Source organism: Malania oleifera, chromosome 3 (assembly GCF_029873635.1).
Source record: "Malania oleifera isolate guangnan ecotype guangnan chromosome 3, ASM2987363v1, whole genome shotgun sequence".
NCBI classification, from domain to species: Eukaryota; Viridiplantae; Streptophyta; class Magnoliopsida; order Santalales; family Ximeniaceae; genus Malania; species Malania oleifera.
In genome coordinates this window covers 15,276,327-15,304,254 of record NC_080419.1, presented here as the reverse complement: position 1 = coordinate 15,304,254, position 27,928 = coordinate 15,276,327, and the positions used below count along the sequence as shown (strand labels likewise).

Genomic DNA, 27,928 nt, shown 5'->3' with positions numbered 1-27,928 from the left:
TTTTACAGGCAAATACCAAGCATGCTTCAGTTGACAATATTCAAGCACAATGCTCACCAATGTATAAACTAAACCCAGACTTACTGAACAAACAACTTCACTCATCCTCTACATTTTACAAAACAAAATTTGATTAAACGAGTATATGAATGGACAATTGAAAAGGGCGAAAAAAAAAAGACATAAAAAGCATACAAGAATGCAAAAATGCAATAAATCAATTCCAAGGATCGTCCCACCCATTGGGTCCTTCTCTTTTGACAAAGTCTATTATGGCGTGGACAGCTTCCGCAACCCTGTTAGAGAGGGAATGGTTTCCCCATTCAATTTCAACTTTCTCTGCACCACCCATTGCTCTGCACAATCTGCACAAATCCAAATTTTAGGACAGAAATGATCACAAAATTAATATGCTATGACTAAAATGAATCAGCCAGAACCTTTTCTCTCTCTCTTCCCCCCCCCTCCCCCCCCCCCTCTCCTCTCTCTCTCTCTCCAAGGGAAAAAAAAAACATGACCATACTAATATGCTCATGCACAGACATCCACACGCTGTCCCAAAAACCATCATTTAGGACCAATAGACATCTCTACCACCAGCTCTAATGCGGCATTTGATTCAAGGAATCAAATCAAAGATTGCTGGGAGTCCTAGTTGATTCCCTGGTATTCTAGGGATTGGTTTGCATTTTAACACTACAGATCCTGTTCCCAGGAATCCTACAGACTCACATTGCTTACCAAGCATTGGCATCCTAATCCCATTTAAATAGGTGGATATCCGGATTTCCAAGATAGAGGAATCACCAATAAACAACAAAAAAGCCCCAGCCATATTTGATAAACCCAAAAGTACCAATTTATAATAAAGGCCAAACAAAAACTAATCTACTTGATGACCTCAAACTCTAGCTGTCTCCCCCCCTCCTCAACTTCTCCTTCCTCATCTTCCTCATCGTCTCCGGTTGCAATTTGTTCTCTGGCTATAAGGATTTCATCTAGGCAAGTTTATTATATTTTATGAAATTTTCTCCCACTGTAGTCAACCAAGCAGTGCATAAGAAAAGAATTTTTCCCTCATCTGAACATTGCTAGTCACTACAACTATCTATAATCTTCCACCCATATATATATATAAACACATATGCAAAGATATGTATATTTATATATGGTAATTTAATTTTTCTATTCTAATTTTCATTGACATGTTTGAAGTTTGAGCAAATAAATGTTTGAGAGAATTTTTAACTGATTAAAGTATATAATATAATTAATATAGAAGGGGTGTCGCTCTATGCTTTTGGATAGAATACAATATTTGGCATCACTGCAGGCAATTGCAGCTAGTTGTTTTAAGGTTGTCTTTCTCAGATCTTCAACATGATTGGAAGGTAGTTTTGTTTTCATTTTTTTCTACATTTTTTTTTTTAATTTTTATCTTGTAAGAAGGATTTCTTATGCTCTTTTCTGTATTTCTCTATTCTGCAATAAATTTTCTTTTTCTCAAAAAAAAATTTAATATAAAGTTGGAGGAACAAGTTCACCCAAAAATATTATGTAGAAGCATTTGTTTTTAGTGAAGTATTGCATATCCAACTTGAGAATATTTTGAGAAAACTTAGTTATTTTATCATTATCTCAGGAATAAATAAAAAATGAGAATGTCACATTCCCATAAATCTATCAATAATATATTTTATTTTTCAAAACCAAACGGGAATCCTATGTATCTTCCAGAGTCCAATCCTGATGCTATGCAAACTAAATGCCATGTGGCTTTTCTTCAAGGTAAACTAGATGCAGAAAAACTGTATTTGCTTACCTTTCAACCAATGCTTTCTTATCAACATACTCTGGTACATACTCATCAGCCATTGAAAAGATAACCTGCAGCCAACAAAACTTTGTCATACAAGCCATTATCCAACATCATGAACAAAGAAAAGAAGAAGACATGCAGCAATAATAAGCTGTTATCCAATTTGCCTGTAAACTTCTCTGTTTTCAAGGCACACTTAAGGCTATCAAAGAAGGCATCCTCGTACTTTTTCAAATCTTTATGCAAGTGATGACCAGATGATCCGTTAGGGGAAATTAATATGGGAACTGATCAACTTGGTTATAGCTGATATTAGCTTCCATCCATTTTTTTAAGCCGCCTTTCTTTACTTGAACACTAAGGTTAGGTTTGGTTTGCAGAATGTCTATTCCCAAGAATAAAATGAAATGAAATGGACACGTAATAAGAATTATATAGGAATGTAATAATATAGACAAGAAGAATAGTCACTTGTGCAAAAGCTTGTGTTATTCCATACCACATGGAATGTGATAGGAATAGACATTCCGATGGTGAAATTTGGGAATGGTCATTGCTTTTTAATTTTATGTTCTGCATTCATAATTTTTTTTGCTTTGTCACTTACATTATGATGATGACAACACCTTTTGTAAGCCATTAAATTTTCAATTATGACTGTCCTATTCCTAGAAATAGATATTTCGTAAACCAAACATAAGCTAAATTGCCTTATTATAAATTAAGCACAACTTTTTTCTCATATTGCATACATTCAGAAATAACTTCCAGTTCAAACATGTATCTATCTATCTAATAACAGCCTGTGGAATAGAGCTTCATCTTAAAGTGCACTAATTATATAAGCATCTGTTAATGGTTATTTGGTCATTTAGCATTATTAGTATGCGTTAAGAGTTATGTTAGTAAGTATCAGGGTCTAAGTTCGCAGCACACAAACTTGGCATCGTGCGGCACCAAGTGACACACCTGGTTAAGCCAACCTCACACACACACTCTTGTTGGTTAAATCTTGCAAGTGTACAGCAATTCGAGTAAACATTCATGAGGCAACAAGCAATACAGGAGCAACATCCCCCAACCTTTCTTTTATTCAAAGAGAAGGAAATACACTCTTAACATTTGCAAGGAAGCATACAACTCGTCCATCCCCATGTCCCCTGCAACCCACATGTTAAATTGTTGTGGCCAAGTCAAGTGTTGGGTCAGAGTATAGGGCTATGGAGTTGATGTATAATAATCAAGTTGCTATTCATATTGCCTCTAACTTGGTCTTCCATGAGGGGTCAAAGCACATGGAATTTGATTGCAACTTTGTTCAGGAGAAACTTGTACAAAAGCTCATGTGAAGTCTAATTTTAAACTTGTTGATTTGTTCACTAAAGCCTTTTGAGGTGCTCATGTGAAATTCATTTGTAACAAGCTAGGAGCGTATGATATGTATGCTCCAACTTGAGAGGGAGTTTTAATGGTTATTTGGTCATTTAACATTATTCATGTGCTAAGAGTTAGATTGGTAAGTTTGAGTTGATAAGGATATTGTGGCCATTGGTATTGTACTTGACATATATTATAAATAGATGGAGAGAGCTATCATTGAGGTTAGGTCTTCCATTTTACCTAATTATTCAACAACATCAAATCTCACTAGTAAACTATATGAAGAGAAAATCACCCTACCTGGCAAGGTATGTTAGACATATGCCCAACTCTCGTTTTCAGCTGGTCATCACTAAGATCTGAACTGAACATGTCATCATCCCCCATGTAAGCACATAGAGAGTGAAACCTATAAATGTAGTACTCTATGTTAGTGATAGGGAGTAACAAAAAATTGCAATGATGTTTTGCTACATAGGGGGAAAAAAGAAAAAAAATTTCATGTGATAATGCAAACTTATGACAGGCAATATGCAAAAACTTAAAAAAGGAGAATAAAATTTCTGACTTGATTGCACTCAAATATAACTTGCAAAGAAGGAAAAACTTTTCTAAAGTTGGTCTTTTTTTTTTGGTTTTTTTTCTTTGTGGGGGTGGATGATCTTTCTAAGCTATTTAAGGGGGAAAAAAAAAACATTAAAATTATAACTCCAAATATAATATATTTTCATTGTCATACAAATATCAGTGACCATAACAAATGAAATGTTTCAGGCATACAAGAACAACAATCATTAATGATCACTGGCTACAGCAGCTAATAATATTAGTATTCAACCAGACCAACCAGAATGGAAAAAACTGTTAATGGAGATAATTCAGGCAATTAGGCTGTAAATAATGCTGAAAATCTGGCAGCATTTAAGTGCTGAAAATCAGGCAATTAGGCTGTAAATAATGCTTAAGTGCTGAAAATCAGGCAACAACTGTGTAAATCTCTTCTATATAATGAAAGCAAACCCAATGGAAAGGGCAGTCAAACCAAAATTAACATAGTATTAGAGCCCCTCTTCTGATTCCGTCGATTTGGTCTTAATCACTGGGTGCGATTCTCACCGCTGGTTTTTTTTTTTTCTTCTTCTCTCTCGGTTTCAGCAAGTTCTTTCTTGCTTTTCATGGGCATCAGTCTTCTCTGAGGTGTCCACTTTCGTGGTTTTGAGTTTTGTTTGGGGCAGCCGGAATTTTTGTTTTTTTTTTTTAGTTGCACACACTGTCCTTTGTTGCGAGCTACTCTTCTCGGTGTTTTTCTTGTGGTGGCTGCGCATCTTTGTGGCTGTCAGCAGTTTCTGTGGTGGTCAGCAGCTTCAATGACTCCTAGTGTGATTGACAAAGGTGCTGTGTTTCTTCCTCTGTTGTGTCGTTTTTCACACAGGGCAGGTATTTCTAGTTAGGCTTCCGTGTTTGATCTGGGCCTTCCGTGTTTGATCTGGGTTTTTTGTTTCTGCTGGGCTTTTGTAATCTGGTTGTCTGTGGACCCCTTATTATTTGGATTTGGACCTGATTTGAGTTAGCCTTGCTGTTTATTTGGTTGACTACTTTGGCTTTTTTTTTTTTCAGTGCCTTTCATCATGTCTATTGAAAAGACTATTGCTCGATTTACTGGAAAGAATTTCTTTACGTGGGAATTCCAATTTAAAATGTTCTTGAAAGGGAACAAATTATCAAATCATATTGATAGTTCTGCTCAAGTTCCCACTGATGAAAAGGAATTTGCACAATGGGACGTCAAGGATGCTAAGGTGATCTCTTGGCTGTACGGGACGATTAAGTCTCACCTTGTGACCAATCTTCGCCGTTTTACTATGGCTCGGGCTATGTGGGATTATCTCCACCGTATTTACCACCACGATCACAGTGCTCGGAAGTTCCAATTGGAGTTGGAAATTAGTAATTACAGTCAAGGTAACTTACCTATTGAACAATTTTATTTTGGTTTTCTCCCTACGGAAATTGCAGCTCTTCAAGCAGTTCATGCTGAGAGTCAACATGATCGGTTTTTTATAAAACTTCGACCTGAATTTGAGCCTGTTCGAGCCAGTTTATTGAACCGTAATCCGGTTCCTTCTTTGGATATTTGTTTGGGAGATTTATTGCGTGAAGAACAGAGGTTATCCACTCAGATGGGCATGACTTCTGAGAAGGTATTTTCTGAGGCTGCGAATGCAGCATATGTAGCACAAGGGAGAGGGAGGAACAAGTTGCAGTGTTTCAGTCGCAAGGAGTTTGGTCATATTGCTCGTAAATGTCTTAAGAAAGGATGTAACTACTACAAGAAAGAGTGCCATATCATCAAAGACTGTCGAGTGCAGCCTCAAAATCGCCAATCCCAAGCTTTTCAGGCTGTTGTTCAGTCCTCTTCTTCTTTTACGCCACCCACTATAAGCTCTGACTCATTTGTTCTCACACCAGCAATGGTACAACAGATGATTGTGTATGCTTTTATGACCTTAGGCCTGCAAGGTACAGCTACTAACTCAACTTCTTGGATTGTTGATTCGGGCGCTTCTAATCATATGACAGGTAATATGATGGATCTCCATGGTGTTCATAAGTATAAAGGCACGCAAAATATTCAGATTGCTGATGGCAGTACTCTTCCAATTACTATTGTTGGTAATTTGGGCTCTTCATTTCGCGATGTTTTTATCTCTCCTGGATTGTCTACCAATTTGATTTTTGTTGGACAATTGGTAGATAATAACTGTGATGTTCATTTTTCTCGTGGTTGTTGTCTTGTGCAGAATCAAGTGTCGGGGACGGTGATCATGAAGGGGCCTAAAGTAGGGCGTTTATTTCCTTAACAATTTTCTATTCCTAATGTCGTTTTCCTTGCTAGTACGGCTAATGCCAATAATAATGAAGTCTGGCATAAGAAATTGGGTCATCCTAATTTTGTTGTCTTGGCTCATCTTATGAAACATGGTTTTCTGGGTAATAAAGATTCCTTTTCTTCTTCTCCTATATCTTTTGATTGTGCTACTTGTCGTCTTGGTAAAAGTAAAACCTTACCTTTTCCTGCGCATGGTAGTCGTGCTTCTAATTGCTTTGAGATTGTGCATACTGATGTTTGGGGTGTGAGTCTTGTTATTTCTCATGATCAGTATCGTTATTTTGTGACTTTTATTGATGATTATAGTCGATTCACTTGGATATAATTTCTCCGCTCTAAAGCTAACATATTTTCTATCTTTCAAAAATTTGTTGCGTTTATCAAGACACAATTCAGTACTTGTATCAAAACTTTACACTCCGACTCAAAGAGGGAGTACATGTCTCATTCTTTTTAGACTTTTCTTCAGCAAAAGGGGATCATTTTCCAGCGTTCTTGTCCTCGTACCCCTCAACAAATTGGAGTCGCTAAGCATAAGAATCGTCATCTCTTAGATGTCGTTCGTACTTTGTTGATTGATTCTTCTGTACCTAAGTTCTGGGTAGAAGCTTTCTCTACTGCTGTCTATTTGATCCATCGTTTGCCTACTGCCACTCTAAATTATGATTCTCTCTATTTTTTATTATTTGGCATATCTCCCGAGTATCAATCCTTTCATACTTTTGGATGTGTTTGTTTTGTTCATCTACCACTTGTTGAGCGTCACAAGCATGGTTTTAAATCGTGGTTGCGGGTAGCATAACTTAACAGTAACAAATGTAACGGGAAGCGGGAGTAGTGGATGTTACATAACGGGAAGCGGGTGTAACAGCCGTGAATTTTTTTGAAGCATGCACAACCTAGTGCATATTAGCGTACTTGCATGTTTTATGCTTTTAGCCCTTCTTAGAAAGAGTTTTAGTGTATTTTGGATCTTTAGTTTGAGTAACTAAGTTATTTGGTTAGGGTAACAAGTTTACAATTGTTTTAAACCACCATTGACAGAAAAATTACGTGTATATGTATTATACTTCTCATTGTTCTTATCTGTGATCAATTCTAATGTGTGCTAAATTAGTTAATAGAACAAAATACATTATACACTCCATTAATCTATTAGACACATGAGACATACGAATAATACAAATAAAAAATAGTTAGAAAAGAAAGAACACTGAAGTTAAAAAATATAGAACATAAATATCACATTACTAATTTTATCAAAATAAAATATTTTCCTAATAAGTTAGTGTTTTCAAATTGTTAATTAATGCATCTATTTTGAATATTTAAAGAATAGTAAATTTTGTGTCATTGTTATCCTCATTATAATCTTTCCCCCTCTCGCCACATGGTATATTGAGAATGATTTATGAAAGAGGAGGGAAAAGTGAGAAGAAAAAGTAAAAAATACAACAATTTTTTTGGTGTAGCGGCCTTTATGTAACGGTCACAGTCCTTAACTGCTGCTACGGCCGTGATTTTTCTTCCCAATGATTTCGCGATGTGTAACGGTATCGATAATCCAAAAAATCATTACGTAACAGCGTTACGTAATGGTCGCGGTTGTTATTTAAAACCATGGTCACAAGCTCGCTGCCTAGTATGTCACGTGTGCCTTTATGGGATATAGTCCTACTCAGAAAGGATTTGTTTGTTATGATGCTCATGTAAACAAATTCTGAATCTCCCGGAATGTGACTTTCTTCGAAAATCAATATTTCTTTTAGTCTCAAGTTGTTTCTGATAGTCCTATCACTTTTCTTCCCTCTTTTGATGATGTGTCTTCTTCTATTAAGCGATTTAAACTAGGTGTGGTGCATCATCGACATCCTCCTTCTTCAACGCCCCTTCCAGACACTGATCCGTCATTTGATTATGCAGTTCCTCAACGCTCCACCCGGGCTACACATCCACTGAGTAGGTATGGTTTTCCTCATACCTCACTTACCGCCACTCTCGACACTGTTTTCATTCCTCACTCTAATACCCAAGCATGTTGGCAGAAGGCCATGCAAGAAGAAATCCAAGCTCTTCAAGATAATCACACTTGGGATCCTGTGACTTGTCCCTCTAGTGTCAAACCTATTGGTTGTAAATGGGTGTACTCAGTCAAGTTTCGGTCTGATGGGTCACTGGACAGATATAAGGCCCGTCTCGTGGCTCTTGGGCTTCGGCGGGAGTATGGTATTGATTATGAAGAGACCTTTGCACCTGTTGCCAAAATGACTACTGTGCAGATTATCTTTGGCGCTTGCTGCATCACAGGGGTGATCTCTCCAGCAGATAGATGTGAAGAATGCTATTCTACATGGGGATTTGAAGGAAGAAATCTATGTCTCCACCTCCCCGCATGTTTGCTACACCTTCCTTGGAGGTTTGTCGGCTACGCCGATCCTTGTATGGACTGCAACAGGCTCCACGTGCATGGTTTGATAAATTTCACTCTATTCTGCTTGCTTGTCATTTTACTCAGAGTCCGTTTGATTCCTCTATTTTTCTTCACAAGACTTCTGAAGGAATTGTATTGCTTCTAGTATATGTTAATGACATTGTATTACTGGCTCTGATACCGAGTTAATTAAGCAATTACAACAGCATCTCAAGGCCTCTTTTCACATGAAAGATCTTGGTCTCCTGCAGTAGTTTCTTGGCCTTGAGGTGCAGCTTACGCCGATTGGTATGTTGTTACACCAGCACAAATACACACAGGATGTGATTTCATTGGCTGGTATCCAATGGGGTAATTATGTTCTTACTGATAGAACAACATACAGTACAACTTGCATCTTTTATAATTTAAAACGCAACTGTACTTTTTCATACTTCTAGTATTATAATATATCAGCTAGGATGACTTGGTTCTATTTAATTAAAGATCATTTTGAGTTGTTTAATATCTTTTGTACCTTTTGTTCTCAAATAAAGACTCAACTTGATATGCCAGTCAAGTTACTTCGTAGTGATAATGCTAAGGAGTACTTCAATACCCAATTCACTACCTATATCACTATATGACTAATTTTGGTATGATCCATTAGGCCCCTTGTGCCCACACTCAACAACAAAATGATGTTACAGAGAATAAAAAAAAAAACATATTCTTGAAGCCACTTGTAATCTATTGTATCAAATGAATGTCCCCAAAGTATTTCGAAGTGATGCTCTACTCATAGCTTGCTTCCTCATCAATAAAATGTCATTCTTCATCCATGGTGGTAAAATCCCATATTCAGTTATCTTCACCAAAGCCCCTTTGTTCTCCCTTCCCCCTCATATATTCGACTGTGTATCCTTTGTCCATTAGTTAACTCTAGGAACGGATAAATAAGATCCCCGTGCTATCAAATGTATTTTTCTAGGGTATTCCTATACTAGAAAGGGATATCAATGTTACAACCCTAGTTTGCTGTGCAGCAAGTCAATCAATTTATGCAGGCTCCCCGAAATCTTCATTTAGCCGCTGTCCGCCACATTATCTGATATCTGAAGGGCATCTCTACACGCGGGTTGTTCTTTCCTAAGGAATCTTCCTTACAATTAGTGGGGTATAGTGATGCCGATTGGGCCGGATGCATGGATACTCGTCGCTCTGTTACTGGCTGGTGCTGTCCTTAGGCAATGCACTTATTTCTTGGACGAGTAAGAAGCAAGACGGAGTTTCCAAGTCCTCGACTGAGTCTGAGTATCGTGCTATGTCTTCAACATGCTCTGAGATCTCATGGCTTCGTGGGTTATTGGCTGAACTTGGTTTTTCTCAACTTCATTCCACTCTTCTTAATGCTGACAATACTAGTGCTATTCAAATCATGGTTTTAAATAAAGGCCGCGACCGTTACGTAACGCCGTTACGTAAAGGTTTTTTGGGTTACCGATACCGTTACACACCGCGAAATCGGTGGGAAGAAAAATCACGGCCGTAGCGGCCGTTACGGACCGCAACCGTTACGTAAAGGCCGCTACGGCCGTTACATAACCGCTACAAGACTGTTACACCAAAAAAATATTTTATTTTTTACTTTTTCTTCTCACTTTTTCTCTCTCTTTCATATATCATTCTCAATGTATCAAGTGGCAAGAGGGGGAAAAGATTATAATGAGGATGACAATGATACAAAATTTACTTTTTCTTTAAATACTCACAATAGATGCATTAATTAACAATTTCAAAATACTAACTTGTTAGGAATTTTTTTTTAATAATATTAGTAATGTGATATTTATGTTCTTTATTTTTCAACTTCAACCTTCTTTCTTTTCTAGCTATTTTATATTTATATTATTCGTATGTCTTATGTGTCTAATAGACTAATGGAGTGTATAATGTATTTTATTTTATTAATTCATTTAGCACACATAAGAATTTATCACAGATAAGAATAATGAGAAGTATAAATATGCGCACACACGTAATTTTCTATCAATGATGGTTTAAAACAAATGTAAACTTGTTGTCCTTACCAAATAACTTAGTTACTCGAACTAAAGGGTCCAAAATACACTAAAACCCTTTCTAAGAATGGCCAAAAGTTTAAAACATGCAAGTACGCTAATATGCACAAGGTTGTGCGTGCTTCAAAAAAATTCACGGCCGTTACACCCGTTTTTCGTTATGTAACATCCGCTACTCCTGCTTCCCGTTACACCTGTTACCGTTACGTTACGCTACCCACTACCGCGATTTAAAACCATGATTCAAATCGCCGCTAATCCTGTCTTCCATGAGCGAACGAAACATATTGAAGTCGATTGCCATTCCATACATGAATCCTTTGACAAACGAGTGATTACTCTTCCTCACATTTCCACCGAACGTCAAACTACAAACATATTCACTAAAGCTCTTTCTTGGCACCGGCATCAATTCTTGGTTGACAAATTGATGCTTCTTGATTTACCAACATCAATTTGAGGGTGGATGTTAATGGAGATAATTCAGGCAATTAGGCTGTAAATAATCCTGAAAATCTGGCACCATTTAAGTGCTGAAAATCAGGAAACAACTATGTAAATCTCTTCTATATAATGAAAGCAAACCTGATGGAAAGGGCATTCAGACCATAATTAACAAAAACAACATTAAAGAAAGCTAAACCTGCCAGGACTCAAGTTGTAAGGGGGTTTAAGAGGCCCTAACAGTTACCTTTAGGGATGCCAACCAAACTCGGCTTAACCCAGCTTTTGATTGTTAAAGCTCTCTGCTCAATTAACACAAGCTCAAATCAAGCTTGAAGTTGTTTTGAGCTCTATTATCTATTTTTCAATTTGAGCTATTTATCTGTTTGCCTCAGTCTGGCTCTTTAAGAGTCAAGCATTCGAACTTGACTCAAGATTGATCTCAAATTACATGTGTGTTTTTTGCTTGGTTGGGGGTTGTCTGCTTAACAGGCCTACTTAGTTATGCTTAACTTTCGGAACCCAAGCTAGGTTTGAGCTCGTATAGTTTGGACTCGAAGCCACTTTAATGAGTTGCAAACAAGATTGTTTGCAGCTTCATTACCATCCAAGGTACACTAGGAAAGAACAGATAATTCTGGTACATACACAACTAAATCTGGACATTATATGGTTCATGGACAGTTTTTGCCCCGCCTTGAATCTTCTATTATTCCTGCCAAATAGCTAACTTATTATAAACTACAAACCCCGTAATTTTTTTAAAAATGTTTAAATATCTGAGTGGAATATGTGTAATTTATGTGATTCAACATGTGCAGGAGATATCAAGATCCCTAAAAGTTCTTTTGGTTTGGAGAAGTTGAGAGAAAAGAAGAGAAGAGTTTCCCAGCATTACTCTTACTTGGTTCAAATAAAGAGGAAAAAAGAAAAAAAAAAAAGTGGAGAGAAGAAAAAAAGAAAGAGGAAAAGTATCACTTTTTCACCCTCCCAAATCAGAGAGATTTGGAGAGAAAAGAAGGGAAACGAACTCAAAAATTTAGGAAGAGCCAATAATGCCCCTTAAATAAATACAAATTTCCAACAGTAAGGAAACCTAATATAATTGGCACTCCCTGGCTCTCCTGCCTTTCTCAACTCCACAGCCAGAAGTAATCCTCCTAGATACATTAATCCGATCCCTTCACTCGTTCTTTACTTTTTTTTCTATTTGACCCCATTCTTTTGCTTTATTATTATTATTATTATTATCTTCAGGCCTGTTATGAATTTCTCATCTCCAGGTAAAAACTAAAGCATTTTCACTATCACTCATGTTATTTTAAGCAATTGTAATGAAAACATTAACTATAATGTATGGTTGAATTTTTTATATGGTTAGATTATTTCTAAAAAAAAAATATGGCCAAGGGAAACATTGTGGTCATGGAGTTGAATGTGCATACTGTTCGACATTAAATGGGATATTGGGCAATTGGGCTAATCTTTAAAAAAAAATGTATACATTTTTTTATGTAAGAAAATCTATATTTTATATAGTGGCAGCCTTATTATCCTACACATTTCCACCAAGTACTGTAAAATAACCATGTACAAATTCTTTTCTTTTCTCTTCTTAGTTGAACCAAACAGGGGGACAAAAAATTCTTCAGGCGAGACTTATTGAACAAACACACAGGAGAGAAACTAACTTCTTTTCTCCTCACTCTCTTAGTTTTTTTCTCTCCTATTTACTTCTCCAACCAACAGGTCTCTTTGGAAGCCAATCTTGGTCTTTGGATCCTTTGGGATTTTATTCCAAAAATCTTTTTGTGAATTCTTGACTATAACTGACTTTTCCTTTCCTCTCAATAAAACTAGCTGGAAGGCCAAAATCCCCCATCAAATCAAAGCTTTTCTCTTGTTGGTTGTGCTTAATAGAATCAACAGCAACAACTTGTTGCAGATTAGGAGGCCTTTGAAGGCTCTCTCTCCAGATGTATGTGTGCTTTGGTAAAACTTCTCGGTAACTGCTCCCCACCTTTTCTTTGAATTGTGATTTTTCTTGGACGGTATGAAACAAGTTATTTAATTCTGGAAAATGTTGGGTTTGTCCAGAGACAAATGAAGGAGTTCTTGGCAATTTCTTTTGTCAGTCTTGTAGGAAAAAGGAAGGAAAAGCATTCTAGAGATGTGCTTTCTTTTGCAGTATTTTGGGGCCTGTGGATGGAACAGAATGCACGTATTTTCTCAGGGTAGAAGCTGTCATTTATGTAGGTTTGGGAGAAGATTCACTATTTGGCTTCTCTTGTGTGTGGGTAATGGGAACTTCAAAGGGGTATGTTTTTCAGATATTCAGCGCAATTGCCATTCCTTGTTGACTTGTTAGGGCATGCTGATTATTCTGGGTTGTTTTTTGCACTTTTTTTAGTTTTTCATTTTTGCTATTTCTGGGGTAACCCAAGGTTTGGTAAGAAGATGTCTTATTATCCTGTTTGTAAATTTTTAATCTATCAATGAATTTCTTTTTTTATTAAAAAAATGATTCATACATAAGCTGTGTGAATAAATTAAGAAACGAACAAATTTAGAATAAGTTAGGTATAGAGAATAAGGGAGGGGCTGCTTAGATGGTTTAGGCATCTAAAATGCAAGCTCAATAGTGCACCAGTGAGGAGGAGTGCACTAGTCATTGTTACCAACTTACCGGTAGGAGAAGAGGCAGGGGTAGGCCTAAATAACATTGAATGAGATAGTGAGAAAGGATTTAATAGCTCTTAAGCTATCTAAGGAAAATGCCCTCAATTGTGTGAATTGGTGGAAAATGATTCATGTAGCCAACCCATCTAGTGGACTTGGGATTTAGTTTATTGTTGTACTAGTCAAGTGCAAAGAAATAAACAAATTCCAATGAAAATTATAAAATATGGTACACTTTGTTTTTATTTCTGCAACCCAACATACTGGAGAACCAAAATCTGTTAGGGTACAATTGTTAGAAATTAAAACATCCCATAAACACTTTGTAAATGAAAACATCCATCAACACTTCATTATTATATACCAACTGCTAATTCAGTAAAATAAAAATAATACTGCAAATCAGCCACCTGTAGGCGGTCATTGGGGCAGATGGATCTGCTTCCCTAGGCATTAATTCTGAACCCCGCCCTTCGCTTATCATGTTTGAAGCCAAGTCGATAAGAGCAGCAGTTTCAGGAAGAGTTGCTCTGTATTCACGGTCACTTACAGGAGCCTACACATTCAAATTGGGATTATGATTAAAGTTTGTTTTATGTTGCTCAAAACAAACCCAAGCACCATGAAGCTGGTACTATTCACTTTAAATTGTAACCAGGCAAAATTAGATGAGCAATTTAATACTGAAAGACTAGCACCTGCAAAATGGCGGCACGGACAGCCCGTGAGCATGCAGCATTTGTGTGCATATAATGCACAATATCCTAGATTTGTAAACAGGTACAAGGTTAACTGATATTACTTCCTCAAAAGATCATAAAGAAAATATTTAAATTAGATTTTCAACACTTGAAAGTTAAAAAAGAAAAGGTATTAACCTGGCAACCGGTGCTATGCCCAAGTAATACCACACCTTCAGAATCTTCCTTGTTTATTAAGTAACTGATCAACTGATCAAGTTCCAATGCGTCCTTGAAAATGCATAATGGAAATCTTACTAACATAGCAACAACATATTTAAGTGCACAAACATGTAAAGAAAACACAATATCAAACATTTAGTTTGTGCTTATTTTAAACTAGATTAGAGATATATCAAAAATACTACATCAAGTAAAAAGGCATCAAGCCAAATCACAGTATTACCATCCTTATAGTAAAAAGACCTAAAGAAGGAAACAGGATCAAATCAAAATATTACTACTAACTGAATCTAACAGAATGGACATCTGTAAGGACAAGTAGGTCAGTTTCAAAGGTTTCAAGCATCCCAATATCATCAAAACATCCATTTTGAGGTAAAACAGAAGAATAAATAAATAAATAAAATATATGAAGTCCCAGACACAGTCACATGAATTATGTTAAAAGCCATAGTTAGTCAGTACAATTAGATGCATGCAGAGAAGCAGGGTCTTAGTCTGACAATCAATTCTAAGAATTGAGGAAGTAGAACGTTTAATCAGATTTTTACTCAGGAGTTAAAAAGTGAATTGCAGAATTGGAAGTGTACAACAATGGAACCAAGAGTATAGGAACTTTCTAAATCAAATCCTTCAGGGCATGCAACTCCTAAACCAAGAGCAAAGGAACTTTCTAAGACAAAACCCTCAAAGCCAATGGTTGATGTTTCAATAATGATACTCTTATCACTTAAAAAGTGTCACATAAAATGATTGCTTGTATGGGCTGATCATGGTGCAGTCAGGTACCTTAACAAATATCCTCCTGTAGTAGCATAGAAGATGAGGGTAGATTACCAGTTAAAAGCATCACAGACTTTCATTTAACACTTTACCAGTTGTATGCTGATGAGGAATCTGAAAAGACATACTTCCTATTTAACTCTTTTAGCAAGACAGACCTGGGCCATGAACATGTTCTATCAGGTACCCATCTGATTTCACGAGGCCTCAACCATCAAGCATATTTTCCTCTTTCCTTTGAATTTAGTATTTAACCTTCTCCTTCTCAATCTAAGAAATATGTAACTCTCTAACCTTACCTTTTCTCAAGTCACAAAACAGCCACCTCACTTGTCGCTGCTGCTGTTGTTACATGTTTTATCCATGATAATGCAGGCTGTTTAGGCTTATCTGTCTATAAGCAACGCAGCAGCATCCTCACTTTCATCACAATTGAGCCCATATGCTTGGGGCATGATAAGATTTTCAGAAAGTTGGAGTGCTATCAGATCCCCACTCACTATCTCAGTCCAAGTTATTCTAAGTGTACACCACCCCCACCCCCTTCCAAAAAAAAAAAAAATCTTCTATTGCCTCCAAAAACAAACCAATCACCCTTTCCCACTAAAGTGTAATTGGTCTACATTGGAAGCATCCAAACCATTTTACAACAGATGCATTCATTTCTTATTTTATGGCATCCTTGCTTCCGTAACCTAGCAGTAGCATGCGAGCATACACCCTCCACCCCACAAAAACCCCTTTCTTCTTAAGAGAGATCAGAACAGTTTTAGCAATCAGCTACCCAACACAAGCACCCCCACTTTTTTTTTTACCTGGGCAAGCGATCACTCTGTGGAAAGAGATAAGAAACCAAGAGCAACACCAGCAGAGTTATGTTTGTGCGAATGCAATTAAATAAATATAATAATATAAAATTAAAAATATCTAAAACAAAGTCATTCTTTACATTCTAAATTTTTTACACACTCATCTCCACTTGAAAATTTTACTTTTACTTCTATTTTAGTGTTTGAGTGAAAACTGACAAGTATGTCCTGAATTCTGATCCATAGCAGATGCACATGCCCCCACCCATTTTACTTTATCTTAACCGGAAAAAATTTTTTACACAACAACCCAACTGGTGTTGACAAAGAATAATCCAGAAAATATTCAGTTAAGCAGGATGGGTGATAAGTTGATAACTAAGGGTTTTAATTTAAAAATAATATACAATGCATTAGAGAAATATGCTTTACCACTAAAAGATTGCATACATCCCAAAGCATAGCATGCAGGTACTAAAACTAGTAGCTGTAGGGTATTTAGCTCGCCAGGCACCAATGGAACTATACGGAGAATGATATATTACTTGTTTCAAACTGGAAGTGCCATATCCACTGTAGGAAGACGAAAGCAGCAGCTGAACTAGCGACCATTTCTCATTTTCCAAAGCAATTGCCAAAGATTCCAAGTATCTGCACATGAGATTAAAATTGTTTAAGAGTTAGAATGTTCTAAAATATATGAGTATAATATTAATATAGTGTTCATCAAAGCAAACAATATTAATCTAGTGTTCAGCAAAGCATCAATGCTTAATTAACAAATAAGCTATCGTGGCAGAAAAGGATTTATCCATGCAAATTTGACAAAGAATGCGTGCTTAAATATTTAAGAAACGTCAGAATGCATGCCATTAACTTTTTAATAACACCCAAGAATTATGATTCTTACTAAGTGAACAGAGTTCAGAAGTGGACCCCATGAAGAGCCAACAATAAAAATTATGGAAAGTTTCGGACATTTTTCAGAAACCATTAACTTTTTAGTAACACTTCTTCTTCTTCAAGTCATTTGCACCCTTTCAATTGAGGCTTACGGTTGAGAGTTAAATCTTAGATCTTCTTCTACGCATTGCTTTCTCCAAGTTTATTCGAGTATATATTCTCTCACAGAAACATATATCAGCTTTTTTATGAAATTAGTGGTTCAGAACATTTAATGGTAGAAACACCAAATACATTTGTTCAAAATCAGCCACAGATCCATCAAATTCATAAACAACATTCTTTTATTAATTTACATTCATATTCTTACCTTCTGTCAATTTAATAATTATAACTTAATATAGGGTGTTCAAGAAATGAATTTAAAAAATACGCTGAAAACCCATATTAAGCTTGCACAATCTCTTCGCAGGAAGCAAAAGTGTTTTGTTTTTCTTTGCTCAATTTTTGACTCTCAACCAGTTCTTGACGTCATTACATTGCCATTTTATTTGGTTGGGTTTTTTTCCCCTGTTTGTTTCACTTAATTTTTGACTGATAATCTATGTTAATTTGCTAGTTTGTGTTAATTTTTTGTCGCAAAATACTAATCATTTTTTAATAGAAAATTACTACTAATCACTTATATTTGGAATTTTTTTTAAAATAACAAAAAAAGATGGATTCATTAGAATAGAAAGAATATACAACAAGAAGAATAAGAAATCCTCCTAAAACGAGCAGAAAACGAAAAAGAGAAAAAACAGCAATTAGATAATAAAGATAGCCAATCCTGTAGATTATCAGAAAAGTTCACTCCTTCAAAACAACCAGCAGCAGCACACTGAAGTGAGGCTAAGTAACGAGTCTTCTCCCATGACAAAGAGGAATTCAGCTTTATCCCAGTAAAAAGCTGAATTCAACTGTTAATCTACTTCGACTTTCTACAAAACTTGATAGTCAATAATTCAACACGAATGTTTTAGGGAAGTTATGCTTTATTTTTAGAAGGTAGGAATATTTTTGCCCCCAAGATAGTTTACATTATTTGTGCCTCCATATGTAGTAAAGATAACTTTTAGTGTGTTTAGTGGGAATAAGAAGGGAGGAGTTTTGAATTTTGCATGTTCATTTCGGTCGACCGAACATTGCTACTTTGTGAAGAATTTAAAGGGACGGTCGACCGAACCTCGGTGCTTATATGTCCTTCACGTTCAGAACTCAGTTTTCACTAGAAAAACTTCAGAGCTCCTCCACTGCTCCTCTGAGTATTGTCCCATATTCTTAGACCAGTACCAAACCCATCTCCTCCATCATTCATGGCTCGTCAAGAGGATTGTATCGAAGCCCATGATATGGCGCACACTGAGGACAACTGGTTTCGGTCAGAATAAGCCAAAATCATATTTGTGCAGGAGTTTCGCCCAAAAGAAGCTATCTTGGGTAAGATTTTAGATCTTGAATTTATGGAACAACATTTTGGGAATATTATGAATATGTTCCATAATCAGGGGTGGAAGATCTTTATCTCTTATCAGCCCAGTGGCCATTACCCTACCTATGTTAGGTTGTTCTACGCAAACCTAGGCAATGACGAGAATGGGTATTTCTCCAGGGTAGTGAGGACTAATATTCGATTTGATGCAGAATATTTATCTAATATTCTAGATATTGATCGTGGCGATTTTGAATGTCCTGACTCAATAACGTCCTGGATACAGGAATAGGATTTTACTGTTGCCACCTTTGCTAATCTGACTATGTCTGATCCACTAGCCGCCAGTCAGGATCACCCACCTCAGTATAGGTAGTTCACCTTAGAGGCTAAGATTGTGCACCACCTGATTACATACAATATTCTGCCTAAGGCAGGATCTAGGGTGCATATCTCCTTCCTAGACTGCTTTGTCATGTGGTGCCTATTCGCACGGAAGAAGCTTGATTTACCCAGCTTGATGATTCAGTGGATGATGGCCAAGACAATCGGGCATAGGATCATTATGCCATATGGGGGGATTTTGAACAAGTTATTTCGAGCAGTGGGAGTCACCCAATCCAATGTCGCCGTGCTGAAAAGGAAGAGGTCTACAGATATATTCTCTTATGTCACCTCGATACTGATGGGGTATGAGCTGGTCGGCAACATATGGTTGCCATCTGGTGCTAAGGGTGCAGCAACTCAGGAGGAGGCCCCACAGGAGTTACCACCACAGCCCATGCAGCCAACGAATATTAATCTGATGGATGCCATCACCAGTTTTTCTGACTCCTTCAGGCAATTCAAAGGATCTGTCCAATCAGATTTTCGATATCTAGTATCGTCATCCAGTGCACTTCATGATGAGTTTAAACAGTTCTCGATCTCTTCTGCAAACCAATTCACGGAGATGGAGAGGGTCATTGCGGTTAACTTCAGTGAGTTGAATGACCGGATCCAGGAGATGCAGGATGAGAGAGATAGGATGACGATGGACTTTGACTTCGAAGCGGGTGATGGCACCTATGACGGTATAGATGGGGGCGAGATCTAGCTTCAGGGAAGTATTCTGCAAGATCTAGAATTGTCTTTATGATTCATTATCCTTTGTATTCTCTGATCTGTACTTATAAACAGCTTTATTTTTCTTTTCTTTCTTTTCTCTTTTCTTACATACTATACTCTCACCCACTGTCCATTTTGGATTCTGCGGATATTTGGGTTATCTGCTTTTATTTATATCTACTGGTATGTATTGATTCATTATCCTTTGTATTCTCTAATCTGTACTTATAAACAACTTTTATTTTTCTTTTCTTTCTTTTCTCTTTTCTTACATACTATACTCTCACCCGCTGTCCATTTTGGATTCTGCGGATATTTGGGTTATCTGCTTTTATTTATATCTGCTAGTATGTATTGATTTGGGAAAGTCGTGGTTGTCTATTTCTTAGGTATTGCATGTTCCCATGATTATGTTTGTGTGTAACTCATGTATGTATATGCCTAGATGATAGTTTTCTGTTCTCTTGTTGGATATCCTGTGATAAACGGCATATAAATCACTGTCTACCTAATTGCAAGAGTAGTTTAGAATGTCTCCTGCATGGCGGATGCAGTGGATGTGCAATTGCTTGCTGGTAGATCTTTAGGTTCTCGCATGCCCTAAAACTTACGATATACTCGCTATTGGGAGTCTTTTATGCAGGTTTATTTGGGAAATGTCCTATTTACAGACGGCATGCTGCCGAAATTTCAGTGGTCTTTTCCAACATAAAACCTTGTCCAATGATGATTATAGTAAAATTAAAAGTTAAAATCTTTTTCAAAGGATGAGTGAAAACTCAATGAAAATTAAACTTCATTCTCACATAATCATTAGGTATTCAAGGAGCATAGCTCCATCCCTAGAGAAAGACCATAAAGAACTCATATGCATCATGTTTTGACTTATTGAATATTGAGGCTTTTCTAAGAACCCTGATTATCATTATATCCCGTATGTTTTGATATGGATTGTTCTCAGTTATGTGCTTTATTTCATGCCTTAATGTATGTCTTCTAATGCATGTGTGATCTATAGAGATGATTATACTGATTGAATGGTAAATGAATAAATCTTAATTCAGTATATTCGTTTTAAAAGACTTAAAAATTGATTGCTTACACTTCTTGGCATTCTTGATGAAATATTTATCCATCTAGTCTAAGCAGTTTATTTCATCTAAGCTTGGATTCAATTTGTCAGGGGGAGCTTTCAAATAAATTTTACAAGTCTAACAACTAATCTACCGTTGATATTTTGTATTGGCTTAGACTTTGTGAAACTTGATTAATGTTTGCGATGCATAATTCTCATATCTACTGCATAATGATAATGACATTTATGTTTTATTGTATTAATCATACTGGAACTGTTTGAGTTTCCTAGTTGTGGATAAATTGCTAGATCTTATAAACTCAAAACAAGACATTTTTCATACAGGATTTTTTTTGGCATGACCTACTTACAAACGGCACACTGCCGAAAAATTTTCAAAAATTTTCCAAACTTATTGTGCATAAATATGATTTTTACCCATTGCCTAAAGCTATAGTTTTTATGGCCCTTTTTGCTGTTACCAAAAGGGGGAGATAAAGAGGCAAAAAAAATTGGGTTGAAATTGGGTTGCACTTAATGCATATTGTTAGGGGGAGCCATTTAAGGCCATACCCACATTTTTTGCATGATGTATTTGTCATCATCAAAAAGGAGGAGAATGTTGACCTTATAGGTCACACCCGGTTTTGATAATAACAAATACTTGTTGTATTTGATGGATGATTGAGGATATGTGCAAGAATACAATTGGCAAATCAAGATGATAGCACAAGGAGTAGAAGTTGAAGGCCCTGAAGATCCTACTTATGTTGTATTTAATTTCTATATTCATTATGGGTATGTAATAGTAAATAGGATCTAAATTGTAATAATCATATGCATCACCTGCATGATTTGATAGGTAAGCTCAAAACGAAAAAGGGGCTAGAATGACCCTAGGACACTCATACATGCACATATATACATGGTCATATGGAAAGAGTGATCATATAATCAAATTGAACCGAAATGTATGAAAAATATATGTTCGGTCGACTGTACTTAAAAGTACAATATCTCTCGGTCGACCGAACCGGGACCGGGTCAACACTTTGGCCATTGCCCAATCGACCGAGCCATGCAAGTTCATTCTCACCCGGTCGACCAAACTTCCTTTGAATCAACCATTTGACCATACAGTTGACCGAGCCCAAATCATAAGACAACAACCTGGTCGACCGTACCCACACGTGGGAAAATCTAACGGTCTGGTCGACCCAACTAGTTAGTTCAAAACCTCACGGTCGACCAAATCGCGCAGAAAAGAAAAATCACTTTGGAACCTGTTGACCGATCGACCGAACTTTTAGTTCAAATCTTGCCTGGTCGACCGAACTTGCACAACTCGATCAATCGAATCTGCCTTCGGTCGACCGGTGCTCTCGGATTGCCCCAATATTTTTACCGTGGTTAAAATATTTAAACGGGGTTAATTGTATTAAAATGTATTAAAACATTTATAATAATTTCATATGTGTCCTGAACGTTTATATTTTTAGGGAACTCTATATATACCCCCTCATTTGAAATAATTAGTATCGAATTAGAAATCTTAATTAGGAAAAATCCTCTTAAATTCGAAAATCTCTCATACTCATTTTTGAGCCTCCTACACCCATTTTTACCAAATTTTATTGCTTAAATCCCTTTGTAAGTGTGATTGAGTGTTCTTCTCATTAGGCTTAAGCTCTCTCTTGTTCTTGTTGATTGAGATTATTTTATTAGAGAGCTAAGCTTGAAGTTTCCATAGGAGACTTTGTTAATAAGTCTTCCATAGAAATACTTCACTGAGCCTTTGAGTTTTGCATTGTCATTGCAATACTCAAGGAGTTCACTTTGGATTTTGATTGCTAAAATATTTTACAAATCATTCTCAAAATATCTCGTGCTTATATTTGATAAATATATATTTTGAGATATTTGCTTGAGTGCTAAAAGATCTTTGTTGCTATAACCTTGATTGAGATCATCATTTTAATACGAAGATCAAATAACTATTTTTACAAATCATTGTTGAATATCTCTTGTGGTTCACTTTGATAAAAACTTTTGTTGAGATATTTGGAGTATGATCTTTGCTAGTGCACTGTGATTGAGAATATTATTTTGACACAAAGATCATGTCACTTACACTCTCATATAATGATTGCATTATTGACATTAATTTGAGAGTAGACACCTTGGCTACACTGAGCTTATCATATCTTATCATTTGGTAATGTGTTGATTATATTGGTACATATCAGCTTGTGTAAGAAGCATTTCCTTGTACGCAAAAATTGAATTTCAAATTGGTTGTATTCTAGGCACGGGCTTGAAGAGGGAGACTAGCCCTGTTAAATAGTCTCGGACTGGCTTAGACCCGATTAGGAAAGCTAGGTGCGCCATCCTGATAAGGCGTGTTGGTTGAGGTCAGCCCCTTGAATTGACTTGATTGTAACTGGTGTCGCTCCACCCGTTAAGTGAGCCTTTAGTGAAACCCTCAGACTTGCGAGCTAGAGGTGGGGACGTAGGCATAGTTGGCCAAATCCCGATAACATATCGTGCGTGTACCTTATATTCTCAGCACTTTATATTTCTGCACGTGTATATCATAGCGCATGATTTAATTTTCGCATATTATCTGCGCATTTGAGTTTGTGTATATAGAAAGACCCTAGGTTGTGAAATACTGCTGTTGAATTAGCTAAACCTAGGAATAAATTTTAAATACCCAATTCACCCCCCCTTTTGGGAATACACCAAAACTAACACATGCATCGCCGCATTAACCTCTATCCTGCTTTTATGTTTTTTGTAACCTTTTGCATGGTATATACTCTGCCTCCACGATGCATAAATCCCTGTGTCATTGCTCTAGCTAACATCAATCAGCCAACTTAAGCCTCCATAATCCTAAAGTTTCAACATTTGTGCTATTCTAATAACTTGAAGTTTTTTTAGGAAATTTTTACAGGTAGATTATTTAAAACCTGATTGTTATTCATAGTTCCGTAGCAAGAACAACTAATTTGAGGATTGGAGCTTAAGTTTATAAAATATGCCATTATGTGCAGTTTGAAAAAGGGCAAATAATTTTTTGCATGTAAGGTTGATTGAAAAGAAGGTAAAGAAGGAAGAGCTAAAAGTATCCTCAAGAAGTGTAAGAAGAATAAAGGCAGAATGAAAAATAGGGAGAAAATAATCCTCAAGAATGCCCCAACAGAAAGCTCGAAAGGAAATACCCTTATCAAGCTAGGGAATCAGTGCTCAAAGCAGCTCCTTTGGGATTGGAGACAAACAGTATATATTAGTTTAAAGAAAATAGAAATATAAGTTAAATTAATAATAAAGATGAATAACACTAAACAACAACATTAAACATACTCTGTAGCCAGAAAGCCATCAGTCAATCCACCAATAAAAATTACTTGTTGTTTATAATCGCCTGTTTTAAACGCAACCTGCATAGAGAATAAAAATAGCATGCACATGTCAAATAGTTGTATACATACATATATATATATATATATATATATATATATGTGCGTGTATGTAACTGATTTTGAATCTCTGGGAGCATAGAGATAGTCTATTTATTTTGAATGAACTGTTTCAACGAAAGGGAGAGCAAAAGTAAATTACATAGGGGCATACAAGGCCTGAGGCCACTGGTAACAAGTTATAAAAATCTAACAAATGCAACCAAAATAGTGGGAAAAAGTCTCCACAAACAAGGGAATCACAAAGTCCCAAAAGATGAGCATGTTGATGTCAATCTTCACCAAAGTTAAGACTCTATCCTTAAAATCTCCTACCAAATGCACCGAAAGGAGGTGAAGTGGAGCCACCTCTCAAGATGCCCTTCTTGCAAAGACTAACTTTTAAGAAGATCAATTTGGCATAACCCAAATAATCTCCACCAAAAGAAGTGGTACTTCCAAAGATCTGTAGCCAAAACACAGTAGATTAGTCAATGGTCCACCAATTCTTCATTGCTTTTGCATTTGAAGTAATTCATCCCCTTCTACTAAAATGATTGTAAAATATTAATGTCTATGGGGGGAAAAAAAAAAACACTAATCCTGAACATGCACAATAACCACAAACCAACTTGACCAAAAAACTTCCAACATTCTCTTACATAAATATCTAATACTATTTACTTATTAAACAAAATATATATATATACCACTGTACTTCACCGTGGAAAAAACCATTTGGGCCTCTTTGTGATGAAGTGGTGTAAAGTTTCTCAAACAACAAAAAAGCCACTTCCAAAACACAATGGATTAGTCGATGGTCCACCAACTCTTCATTGCTCTTTCATTTGAAGTTATTCATCCCCTTCTAATCAAATGATTGTAAAATATAAATGTCTACAGGTAAAAAAAAAAACTAATCTTGAGCATGCACAATAACCACAAACCAACTTGACCAAAAAACTTCCAACATTCTCTTACGTAAATATCTACGACTATTTACTTTTAAAAAAATAAATAAATATACACCATTGCACTTAACCGTGAAAAAACCATTTGGGCCTCCTTTTAAAAACATTTTTTTCCACTAGCCCCTTTGTGATGAAGTGGTGTAAAGCTTCTCAAACAGCAGAAAAGCCACTTCCAAACCCCCAAGCTTCAAATCATCAAACAAAGAAGGGATATCAATGCATAATACTGGCCTCCCAAACCACATGAGCTCCACCCAAGTTTTCCATCCACCACAATATGATAGAACCTTCCTCACCCATTAAAGACATGTTACCACAACAAGTATCCTTCCAAAATTTGACACTAAATCTATCTACTCTTTCACAATCATATTTCCATGCCAGTATTTGTCTCCAATTACTTTTCCATTTCCAAAACAAGACTCAAAATTCACTTACCAAAAATAATTACGACCATTTAAACCCAGATCACTGATATAAATGATACCATATGATGGTACCTCAATAGTTTGTTTGAAAGGCGTATTCCCTATAGATAAATTGAAATTCATCAACCAATGGTTAACTATCACTCAATTAGTTAAGCAAAGATTATATGTTTTGTTTCACAAATTTTAAAAAAAAAAAAAAGCCCAAAAATACCCTCAACTTCTTGTACTACTACAAGAAACAATAAATTTTGAGACATGCATATGAAACTGGTTACTCCTACTGAAGGCACCAAAATTTTTAACAAGTTATGCCACTAGCAACCAGCTCACATTTTTCAAGTGACACCTTACAATATGGTCAGCATCCATTTAACAGAGAATATAATGTGAGGATAAGTGTGTGAAAAATAATGAATGTCTAGCGGTCTAAGTTAGAAATCAACAAATGATGTCCTAAAGTCTGTGAATAGCTGCTAGTGAACAAGTTGGCTTTTCTGTTTATGTTCATATTGTTTGCTTACCTATCGCCCCATGGATTTAGAACATAGCACCACTCAAGAAGCATGCTGTAAATATTTAAGTCAGTGTTGGGCAAGTATGTTATAATGCAAGCTGAAGGAGAAATTGAAGATGATGTAATGCATAAAGTTAAAGCAGGTTGGGTAAAATGGAGAAATACTTCAAGTGTGCTATGTGATCATAGAATACCCTTAAAATTGAAAGGAAAGTTTTATAGGACAACTATAAGACCAACTACGCTATATGGGTCAGAATGTTGGGCGACGAAAAAATATAATATCCAAAAAGTAAAAGTTGTCGAGATAAGAATACTTAAATGGATGAGTGGTATAACATTGAAAGATAAATTAAGGAATGAACATATTCATGGTAAGTTAGGTGTAGCTCCTATAGAAAATCAGATAAGGGAGGGACGACTCAAATGGTATGGACACTTGCAACGTAGGTTACATAGTACACCTGTGAGGTAGAGTGACTTAGTTACTGTGGAGGGCAGTAGAAGGGGTAGGGGTAGACTTAAAATAACTTGAGAGGAGATAATGAGTAAGGATTTAATCCTTGAATCTATCAAAAGAAATGGTCCATGATCGCACAAATTGACGGAAAATGATTCATATAACCGACCCCACTTTGGAGGACTAAGGCTTGGTTTTGTTGTTGTTGTTGTTTGGGCAAGTATGTTATAAATCCCCTAAGACCGCACAGAAAAAATAAAAAGTTTTAGATATTTTCAGCAACTTCAAATAAGCTAATTGGACAAGTTCCCCTGACTGCAACAATTAGAATAATGGACAAGTAGATTTCTAAGCAACTGGCACCTTAAGGTTTCTAATGAAGTAAGGATTCATTTGGACATTGCATACAAATTGAATTGCCCCATTGCGCTTGAGAACTTCCATGCAACAGCCTCAGAAAAAATTGGTCGTGAATATTGACATGACAAGAGAAAGTAAATGAAGTCAATTCAAATTCATAATCAATTCTCCTAGTGTTGGTGCTGTATCATCAATTACAGTGATCTTCCAGTGGTCAGTTGGACCCATTCCGAATGGTGCATTTGACCCTGAAGTGCTACTCAGAACGCAGCAAACCACAATTCCATGCTAATCCTACATGTTCAAATACCATTATCAAAAAATGAAAAATCAAATGACTTTATCATTGCCAAAACGCACTGCAAAAGCAACTGCCCTTCTAGATCATTGCACGGTCTTGTTCTAAGCATAAACTCAAATTCAAAGATCACCAACACTGAAACTAAAATTAGGGATTTTTCAACTCTCCCTTGAAACTAATATATGCATAGACATTTCAAGTTGAAGAGTCTAATCACTTCAAATTTACTCTAAATCACAGCCAGACCTGAATTGTGTTGGGACCGTACTTGAAGAGTACGCCCCGGAACTGGTTCTTCCGATTTATGGGACCTCCAGCATCGCCGCCGCCGGTGGAACTGTTTGCCATCTTGATGCTTCCAGACTTATCAGAACGGCCGCGAACAATGCCGGAAAACCATGAAGTGGCTGAAGCCGACGAGGAGGAGGAGGAGGAGGATGAGGAAATAGTGGAAAAAGACGGCAAAGATGAAGTTGTTGAGAGACTCATGTCAAGCACTGTAATTTAGCATGCACGCCATGTCCTCGGGCACGGATTCCTAGGGTTTGTTCCAAGCTGTACCAGCGATTTGCAGAGCATAGTTCCTCCTCTCCATCTCCATCTCCATCTGGCATTCGCCGTTAATTTAATTTTTTAATTTAAATTTTAAATTA

At 36.5% G+C, this 27,928-nt stretch overlaps 1 protein-coding gene across 1 annotated transcript; it reads right to left on the bottom strand.

Annotated features, from left to right (window-relative positions):
- LOC131150211 (UPF0613 protein PB24D3.06c) lies at positions 1–27,928 on the bottom strand. Its single transcript, XM_058100810.1, has 9 exons — positions 27,522–27,928; positions 24,144–24,220; positions 16,764–16,869; positions 14,582–14,674; positions 14,402–14,467; positions 14,114–14,259; positions 3,500–3,608; positions 1,823–1,887; positions 1–365 (listed from the first exon to the last, which is right to left on the bottom strand). Exons 1-9 carry the CDS (start codon positions 27,762–27,764, stop codon positions 218–220), a joined length of 1,053 nt encoding a protein of 350 aa, XP_057956793.1. The 5' UTR covers positions 27,765–27,928; the 3' UTR covers positions 1–217.

Excerpts from the sequence above, each read along its gene's own strand:
- LOC131150211 (XM_058100810.1), bottom strand. The coding sequence starts at position 27,764 with ATGAGTCTCTCAACAACTTCATCTTTGCCGTCTTTTTCCACTATTTCC. Across the intron at positions 16,870-24,143 it reads GATGGCTTTCTGGCTACAGA|ATACTTGGAATCTTTGGCAA; the intron begins GTATGTTTAATG and ends TCTCATGTGCAG. Across the intron at positions 14,468-14,581 it reads GGCATAGCACCGGTTGCCAG|GATATTGTGCATTATATGCA; the intron begins GTTAATACCTTT and ends TTACAAATCTAG.